The sequence below is a fragment of the Haliaeetus leucocephalus genome, unplaced genomic scaffold (genome assembly GCF_000737465.1).
Source record: "Haliaeetus leucocephalus isolate CR32 unplaced genomic scaffold, Haliaeetus_leucocephalus-4.0 Scaffold184, whole genome shotgun sequence".
Lineage (NCBI taxonomy): Eukaryota > Metazoa > Chordata > Aves > Accipitriformes > Accipitridae > Haliaeetus > Haliaeetus leucocephalus.
The window spans coordinates 4053959-4064042 of record NW_010972620.1 but is presented as its reverse complement, the minus strand read 5'-3'; the positions used below and the strand labels follow the sequence as shown (position 1 = coordinate 4064042).

The following is a 10084-nucleotide window of genomic DNA, read 5'->3' as shown; positions in this document are numbered from 1 at the left end:
TGCCGGGAGCATGGCTGCCCGGGAGGCGAGAGGCGTCGTGCTGGGCAAGTCCGCCGATAAGCTCTTCTCTCTGAGCGGGCTGTTCGCCGTGTACAAGCCCAAGGGGCCCACCTCGGCCGGCGTGCTCAACCTCCTGAAGGAGAGGCTGCTGGCAGGTAGGCGGGCTGCGGGCCGGGGGAGGCGAGGCGAGGCGGGCTGAGGTGAGGTGAGGTGAGGTGAGGTGAGGTGAGGTGAGGTGAGGTGCAGGCTCCCCGAGTTGGGCCCGGAGGCCCGAGGTGGGGTTTTGGTGGTCAAGCCAGGAGATGGTGACAGGGAGGCGGGCGTAGGCCCTGCCTGCGGTCCCAGGGCAGGAGCAGGCCGGCCTGAAGCGAACACGCGCTCAGCCCTCGAGCGTTTTGGCCAGGGACGCCCTGCCCGGCATGGCGGTGGGATGGGTGTCAGGCGGTAGCGTGTGCATTCGTTAGGCTGCTGGCACCACAACCCCTGTCAAGCCACTGCACCCTCTTTCTCAGCATTCAGAGCATAAAGGAGGACTGGGGTTTGATAATTTTTTTTCTTTTTTTTTTTTTGGTGGTAGTTCACAGCTGTGGCGTGGCCCAGAATGGGGAAATGGAGTCGTTGCCGGATACGTTCTGGCCCACTGCGTGAAGCTGCTGGGTCCCTGCGAGACTCAGTGTGTTGGTAGCTGTAAGGCCATATTCACCACTTGCTTCACCACTTTGAGGCAGGCATCTGTTATCGCCTGAGGTACAGCGTGATGTGAGCCTTTGTTTTGAATGGGGATAAGATTTGCCCCAGCAGAAAGCTCCAGCCCTGCAGTGCACAATGCAGGGGATCCCAGCTTGCTTGGAGAGCTGTCGAGCATGGTCCCAGGGACAGTGTGCACCCATCTGCCAGAATGGGTGTCAGCAGCATCTCTGCAGCACAGCACTGGCAGGATATTCTGCTTCACTCCCACTGCTGTTTGCCATTAAAAAAAAACAACCAGCAAATGAGTGAAAAATACAGTGTTTTGAGGAGTTTGAAAGTCCTGGGCACAGTCTGCTTTTTCTGAATGCAGGGAAACCTGGGTGTCAGATATTAGGGGAAAAAGTGTGATCGTTGTAAAGGTGTGAAGGACTACAGCCTAGATTCTTTTTATAATGGATATGGGGACTTGATCATCTAATCTGGGTTTTTGGGCACTGGCTGATGAAGTGAGAACATACTTTCAGAGTGGTGAGTGCTTATTCAGGCTGATTTACTCTGTAGTGAACTGTAGTGTAGGCACGGACTTCAATTCAGCTTTGTGTGGAAGAGATTTAGCCAGAATCATGTCTGATTCCCTGATGTGACAGGCATAATAGAGAGATTATAAATAGGTAAGGAAGCTTAGAGCATTTGTCATATTTAATACTAATAAATAAGGGGCACTGGACTCTGCAAAATTCCTGGAGTCATCAGCTGCATAGGTAGTACAGTGGGTTGAGATGCTCTAACAGCTTGAAAGCAGCAGTGAGCAAGTTCAGCTCATTGTAGAGTTTCATAGGGCTACATACAGGCAAATAAACATGACTCATTACATGGAAGTAAATACAACAGGAATTGCTCAGATTATGTAGCATAAAATTTGTTTATAATAGATGATTTCAGGAACTCTGCTAGTTCTTGCATGCTTTGTTAATGAAACTTCTCAGGTGAACTGTCCACCAGGTTTTCTAGTATAATTTTCTGAACATCTGGTTATACTGGTACGTAAGACTTCATTAGAATCTAAGCGAAAATAGCTTGCAAATTGTTTGGGGTTGGGAGTAGATCTAGATGAAGCATTGGTCTTATTCAGTACAGCAATTTCTGGACTACTAATTCATAGTTTAAATAATTTTTTTTAATCTCCTTTAGCAGTCTGGAAATACGTGCTATTTTTTCCTATGTTCTAAGGTTATCCTATAATGCTTCCTTTCAATTTCTTATTTGCAGAAGCTGGTGTGCAAACAAATGGGAACAAAAGAAATCAGGTTTTGAAAATTGGACATGGTGGAACTTTGGACAGTGCAGCAGCAGGAGTTCTGGGTAATGAAAAATATAAATACGGTCATCAAAAGATGATTTGAGGAAACATTTTTATGCCTACATGCAATCAGAGGTAGAGGAACAATTTGGGATATGCATGGCAGGCTTTATGGTTTTGGGTGAAGGACGGGTTTCTATGGAAGAGTGGTCTGGGTTAAATTTCCTCTGCATGTACTTTTACATGCATGTAATGTGCTTCTTAACAGAAGGCTATATTCCACACCCCACCCCAATCCTGAAATAACTTGTGGGTTATTACATGAAAATACAGACTCTTGTGTAATGAATTCTAAGTTACCTGAGAAATTGATGGCTTTTTTTACTTAAACTGGGGGATTTATAGTCATCATAATTTTCTAAAGTATTTGTTCTTAAACTAATGCTTTTCTGGGATTTTGAGGGAGCCTTTTGGGTTGTAATACTTGCCAAATGAAAGATGTATAAGAGCAATTCAGCTGCTGCTTTTTTTGAGGCTCAGCACAGAAACAGTTTTTGTTTCCTGTCCTGTCTTGCATCATAAAGAGGAGTCACCGAAGAGATTTTGTCTTTTAATTTTGATAGCAATCCATTTATTGAATTCCTTTATTTTATTAAGGAGCAGGATGTGTCAGTTGCTGGTGTTGAAAACTCAGCTGTGGCTGTGACCATTGGGCTGGATTATTCTCATATCATACATTGTCACCAACAGTTTTGTTGATAAGTAACATGCAAACTACAGCTTGCTTAAATCATAGCCTTGTACCTGTACTTGGCTAGAAGAAATAACAGCAACACTTTTTTGGTATTGAAAATCAACAGGTACAACTATGAGTACACACTGAAAGTAAATCCACTGAGTTTTGATGTAATGATTTCTCAGGAAGAGCTGTGCTTCAAGGGCATGTTGTTTGCTGAGACTGTTGCTGGTAGAGGCCTGTAGGCTGGTAATTGTCTGTCACCTGTGAGCATTGCAAAATGTAACATTCTTGGGCTAGAAGTAAGCTCATTTTGTTCCAATTTCCTGTACTGTGTGGCTGCTCACTGGAGAATACTGTGTGTATTGCCAAAGTGGACATTTTCCTTTTACACAGATGTTCCCTTTGAGCATGCTACTGCTCATTGTGGGAAGTCAACAGCATTGATCCATAGGAAAAGAAAAATCACTCGTGCTTCTTAATTGCTTCTCCTACTGTTCTCTGATATCCAGCAGTCTCCAAAGCCTGCTCCTGTGGCATGACAAAAAGTATTTGGGCTTGATGTGCTTGGTAAAGACAGAGAAGTGCATCACCTTAATGTGCTATGGATCGATTAAGAAAAGGCACAGGATCTTTCATTCCACTGCCATACAAAACACACAGAAAAAAAATCAATGTTAGCTAGATTGGAAAGGACAAAACTGGAGAGGAGTGGGAAAGGCAATGTACCCGGATTTCTTGTGGGTTTGGGTAAGATAATGAGGAGAGAGGGGAAGACACAACAGAAACAAGTTATTCAAAAAATGTGTGCTGCTGTTTGGGATAGGGCAGTGGGGCAGAAAGCTTTCTTTCCTCATGGACAGTAGCATAATAGAAGTATTTATTTTCTGGAACCTCTAACCTTTCTTGATCTATACTGCTGTTGCCCAAATTTTATGTACTGCATATCTATAACTTTGTTCATGGGAATTAGTTGATAGAGAGTCTTGCTTAGTGTGCCAAGTGTACTGCAAATTAGTGGGCAGTGCTTGTCATCAGAAAATATACTTTTATATTTCTTTTCCTACTGACAGCAAATGTAGATGAGGAAGGACCTTGAAGACAGAGGTCAGTGATCTATGGCATGTAAGTGAAAGGCAGCTTACAGACCAGGTGGCATGTGATGGTCCTGCACCACTAGGAGCCTGGAGCAATGGCTGTCTGAGAGGGAAAATCTTTTGTCTGTCCCCATCTTTCCCACTGGCTTCCAGTGCATTTGGAAGCTGGTGGGACTAGGACTCAACTTCTCAACGTTAGGTCTCATAAGAAGCAAGGAACTGTAGGTCAAGTCTTAGTGAATATCTTCTTTTAATACCAGTCTAGGGCTGTGGTTCCTGTTTAGTGTTTCTTGCTGTACAATGGGAATTGTAAACAATTGGCTTGTTTCTATATGGCAGTTGTGAATTATGCTTCCATAGTAGAAGATGAAAAAGTATCAAAATTAAAAATTCAGTTAAACCTTGTTACGCCCAGTGTAGTCTGGCAAGTTTAGTTTATGTCACCTTTCAATAATAAACATGCTACACAAGCTGATGATTGATGGGGAAAATTGTTAGTGTCTTGTTCACAAAAGCATTCAATGTCTCTTTAAAATTATTCTATTGAATCTCTTGACACTCTTCAGCAAATTTCAGCTTAGCAGTTATGTTGAAGTGTCAGTGATGTCATCACGTTGCAAGAAAAGTGCTTGGTTATAAAGTTTTATCTGTGTGCTTATCTCCTTTTCTCAGCCTTGTTGCAGCTCTTCCCTATCTGGCAAATATGACAGGAACAGGCTGAACTGAAGGTACACAAAAGCACAAGCACAAGGGCATCTGTGACTAAAAACCCTCAGGAACAAGAGGAGAAGTAATCGAGAGTAAGAAGTAATCTAATGAGTCTCAGAGTGTAAAGATTGAGAAGCATTAGAGCACAAGTATTTGTTTAAAAAAAAAAAAAAAGTTCATTGTCAGTTTGATGCTTTTGGTACTGGCCTCTGGCTAACACAAAGCTGATTTCCTGCAAGGTCCCTTAACTCCTGTAGTTTTATTAAAATCAAGGACATAAGCTGTTGCGTATTCCATGAGTTGTACACAAAACTAATTTCCTTATAAAATTTTTGTTGTTTCTTTGAATTGCTGTATGTGGAGAAAATCAATAGGAAAACATATTCAAGGAAAGCACCCTGTTGTAAAAAGCTTTAAAGTAAAATATAAAATAGAGCTCTTTTTCTGTGTCTGTCTTTTATGAAAAACTGATTGCTGTTTTGCAGAATACTGGTTTAAGATTGAAAAGATGGTAGTCTGTACATGCACAATAATAGGAAGGTTTGATTATAAAAGATTTTTGATAGAGGCAATTGGACTTTTTGATTATTTTATTTTCTTGCTGTAAGCCTGATAAACAATTCCATTGTGCTATCTTGGCTGTATTACTCTTGGTCACCATCAACCTTTAACAGGGCTATTCAGTTACAGTGAAGGCTAGATTCATTATTAGTTAGCCATAGCCTTCATCAAACCAGAGATGGTGTTAATTGCACTATCCATTTCTGTGGTGATTAAAAAACAAATAAATCTAGGGGTTGAATTAAAGCATTTTAACAATAGGTGAAGCTTATTTATCTTCTGCTTTAGGCTTTTTTCCTTTCACTAGTCCCATGTTGTTTGAACATCAGAGATACTTTCTCATAAGCGTTGACTATATGCTAACAGAGCATGAAAAGCTGTATTTCTGACTAGCTTAATATTTGGTAGTGAATGGTTTTGAAGAAGGGAACTGCAGAGCTGGTTTTGAAGTGGCATTTCTTCTTCTGTCTTTGCAGTGGTTGGTATTGGAAAAGGAACAAAAATGCTGAGAACTATGTTGGCAGGTTCCAAGGTAAGGAATGCTAAATAACTTGTATTAGTGAGGTTTTTTATTTGTTTGTTTGTTTTCTTCCAATGAAGAGCTGCATCAACAGACAAATATTTCAACCATCCTGCATATTTAGTTTAAATGTGTACTTCAGTTCCTTTTTGTATTTAGTCAGAAATTTGATATTGAGACTTTTACGTCCAGAATGGTTATTTTAAAAACTTTGTTTGTCTTGTTTTTTCTACAAAATGTTAATAGAGACCAAATTCCTATTTCACAGGAAGATTTCTATACTATTTAATGTTTTCAACAAAAAAAAAAAAAAGGAGAAAAACTGTAATGAAGATGGCACTGTAAATGATGTTTTTGGGCTGTAATTGTGTATGATGGTTCAGTTTTTGGTCGTTTTCCTTATGTGTAGATAACATAATTGTTATTTAGCTTGCAGTAACAGATGGTCTCTGTTTCTTTTCTCTCTTCTTAAATACCATGAGGCCTTAAGAGGCACCTTTTGGAATTAAGTGTGTTTGTCGTTTGTGATGGTAGCTATCATTCCAGATTGCAGCTTCTGTAGATGGGTGGTCTACAAATGCATGGATAGGCACCTGTAAGAAGCCAAAGGTAACAAAAGCCCTGTGGCTGCATGAGAGAACCCAGACTGGAGCCTTGACAGATAGCAATCTTGTTCATTGCTGCTTTTGATCAGTTGTACTGTGTCTTTGGTGAGTGCACTCCAGATTGTAGGTGTTACATACACAAACAAGTGCATGTACTCCCAAGAATAATCTACCAGTGTTGATTCCTTCTTTGCAAGTAAAACCCTGTGGGTTTAGCCATTATTTTTAAATGAGAAGTTTAGGTAAGAATGACAGATGGAGAAATCAATTAAACCATCCAAATTTCATCTTATACTCTGGGAAAGTCAATAGTGGGCTCAGCAAATTGATAGCCTTTCTAATGTGTTTTATTCTGCTATTTTTCCCATTCTCTTCTGGTCTGAACACTTAAGCTCTTTACAGGTGCTGAACTGATAGCTTGTGGTAGAATTTGATTAACAATCTTCAGTTCAACTCAAAGGCAAATAATTTGGCAGAAGACAATACACGTAGGGTAAAAGGACGTAGCTGTAGAGTCTGATCCAAAACTTACTGTAGTCAGTGTCAGTCTCTGCACTGGCTGTAATGGGTTTGCATTTGGTTTATAGGACCAGATTTCAGAGGCATCTTTGTTTTGAAACCTGCAGTAAGCAGCTGGAGCTGGATTTACAGTGGAAGTGTAAACAGTTGCCACCTGACATCTCCTTCCAAAGAACTTTTAAGTTAGAAAAAGGCATTGAAATACTCCAGCTAAATTAAGTCATCATAGCGAAATGTGTGAAAATTGTTGATTTAAAAACATGTGAAGCAACTGAAGTCTCTCTTAAGCTGATGTTTACAGTGAAAACAGCTGTGATGGATGAAGTACTTTCAACCTTTTTGGCAGAAGAGAGTGAAGACTTCGCTGTGAAATCCTGTAGGCAGTAGTATTATCTAGCCAAATGTTGTCCCCAGATAGCTCAAGAAGGCTTGTAGCTGCTGCTGAGGGGCAAGGGAGGAGAACACAGACGAGAAATGGGCAGTGGGGGCAGTCCAGTAAGCTACCCCGGCTAGATCCATCAGCTCTCACCTGTCCTTAGATAGGTGTAGGCTGTGAGCGCTTGATTCAATGAGGCAAGCAGTTACATCCTTAACAGTAGGTCAGCTCTTCCACTGCAAGTGTTTGTGTGTTCTGATATGGCAAAGTGTGTGAGGTAGGTAACATCTGTGCCAGGTGGCATGACAGTCATGAGCCTTCATTTGGAGCTTGTCTTGTCTCTGCTTTCCTATTTTCTGTTTGTACTTCAATAAATTAGACACGCAGTAATTTGAGAGGCTTAAGGAAGTTGAAGGATCTCCCAAAGATACCTGCCTATTTGTTTTTTTGACAACACTGACAACAGTGGCTCATAATGTAGCAAGAGATCTGATACAGATAAATCCATGGCTGTCTAAATAGGTTTGAGTATCTTTTTGCATCCCATGCCATGTGCTAGGAGTTTATACTCTATTTCGTCTTTTTTTTACCACTGTGGATGCTGAAGTGTTTGTTGATGTTTCTTAATGTTTTTCTTTTGTTCCTTTTATTGCTATAAAGATTCAGATGAACTGTCTGAGCCTCTCTGGTTATAATTTACTGTTTGGTTATGTCCTGGTTTAAGCCCAGCTGGCAACTAAGCACCATGCAGCCGCTTACTCACTCCTCCCCCACCTGGTGGGGTGGGGAGAAAAATCAGAAGAAAAAGGTGAAACCTTGTGGGTTGAGATAAGGACAATTTAATAGGACAACACAAGGAGAGAAGAAGAAATAATGATATTAATAAAAGGATGTATAAAGTGAGTGATGTGCAATGCAATTGCTCACCACTGGGAACCTGATGCTCAGCCTGTTCCCGAGCTGCTATCCCTCCTACCACCAGCCAGCTCCCCCAGTTATATACTGAGCATGACATCATATGGTATTTAAAATCCCCTTGGCTAGTTCAGGTCAGCTGTCCTGGCTGTGCCCCCTCCCAGCTTCTTGTGAAAATTAACTCTATCCCAGCCGAACTCAGGACAGGTTATAGGAATGTATCCTGTAAAGAAATAGTTCAGTCTGTTGTTGTTGGCAGCAGAGCTATGCTGAGTGGCCAAAACTTATGTTACTGCAGTAAACTCCATATGGTGGCTCTGCCAGAGATTGGACTATTTCTGATTTTTTTCCCAAACGTTGTGTGAAACTTTCCTGACTCTGTGTGGCAGCTCTGAACATTATCACTTGGTTTGCAACTCGTACACATTATACAAGGAGTGTTACTCTTTCAGTGTAAATCTAGTCCTCCATTGGTTTGACCTCCTTATGAATTGACACAAATAGAAACGTGCAGCCAAGGGCAATACCTACTTAGTATTGCAGATTTCTCATTGAATTCTTAATATTTATCCAGAAATAAAAATATGTGCAAGCTGGCTTAGGTTTTGTTTGTTTGCTTTATTTTGTTTCAAATGTTCCAAGTGAGGGGGAGAAGCTGAATCCTCTTGGATCTGAATTTAAATACTGAGCATTTAATACATGTTCCATAGGAGAAGCACTTTTCCTTCTTGCATTCTGGCACTTGCACTTGGTCTTGCCTGGACTTTTTGCACTGCATCATTTTGAGAGAAATTGTTTTATCGTGTTTGCAAAATAAAGACAGTAGAATGAGAAAATATTTCCTACTTCACCAGTAAAATGGACATGATGGGGGTGGACCAATTTTTGTTATGGTAAATTGTTTCTGAACAACTCGGTCTTATGGGTGACTAGTCTGTCTCAAACACAATGTAGAAGTGATTTTTTTGGGGGGGTAGATGGGTTAGAAAATGCTAGCTAGCAGCACAGTTTCCAAAGCAGTAATCATGTATTAAAACCTTTCATCTACCAGAATGTGCTGTTACATAGAAGCAATGAGGGAAATGATCAGGGACCCTTCAGAGAAGAAAAAAAGGAAGAGCAATAAACAATGAAATTCTTCATTATTCTGATACTTTCCATAGGGAGGAGATGTCTTCCAACACATACAGCCTTTATTTTTCGGTGGGATAAAACAGGATAATTGAAATTTTCAGGCTTCGGTTCTATGCTTAACTTGTGTATTTTTCAGTGAGATAACATCTGGGTTCACCCTAAGAGAATTTGAGTCATGCTAGTGTGAATGAAGCCAGAACTTGGCCATCCATCAAACTGTGCTTGAAATTACTGCATGGGCGTATTGGTTTTATCTGACGATGCAACTTCTTGTGATGGTCCACATACAATCTGAAACCCCAAGTGCTCAGTGACGTGAGGGGAATTGCCTGAGTACTTTGCACTGGTTGCACAAGCTTGGGCAAGGACTAGTTAAAATAGAAAATTTAATCTCAAAAGTTGTGACTTCTCCAGAATGAAATACTATTAAAAAAAAATAATAATCACTGGATAGAGTAAAACCCAAACTCCAGTTGATCACAAGGACTAGAAAGAGAAAAAGAGATTATGGGCAGAATGAAGATACATCGGTGACCTGGTATGTGACAGCTTCAATTTATTATAATTGTTAAAATTTGAGTTCTTATGAATCCTGGGTGGAAAATGAGTGCTAGTTCAGTGATCAGGTCTCAAAACTTGCCAGTCACACTTGTATCCTATGAGAGAGGGTTTGTCTGAGCAGGAATTGGTTCAAAGAGAATTTCTTAGACACATGTAAGTTATTTCTTGCAGCGTGATTCCAGGATTAGAGTTTGTATATTGCAAATTTTTTTCTCTAAAAAGTTGGCACCAGATGCTGCAGAACAAAGTGTCCATGAAGAAGGTTGTTTCTTTACCTCCTGTGATTATCTTACTGTCCTAAAAATTAGGCTTTAATTTGTATCCCTTAACTTCTCAAACATAAAGTTTGCTAGCTTTCTCCA

The 10084-nt window shown here is 40.6% G+C and overlaps 1 protein-coding gene across 1 annotated transcript in view; it reads left to right on the top strand.

Annotated features, from left to right (window-relative positions):
• The first annotated feature begins 10 nt into the window (after positions 1 to 10).
• TRUB1 (TruB pseudouridine (psi) synthase family member 1) overlaps positions 11 to 10084 on the top strand; it is a 29614-nt gene continuing 19540 nt past the window's right edge. Inside the window, exons 1-3 of the mRNA XM_010564714.1 lie at positions 11 to 155; positions 1960 to 2052; positions 5569 to 5624. Of these exons, the coding sequence (XP_010563016.1) occupies positions 11 to 155; positions 1960 to 2052; positions 5569 to 5624 (294 nt within the window). The remainder of the gene's footprint in view (positions 156 to 1959; positions 2053 to 5568; positions 5625 to 10084) is intronic.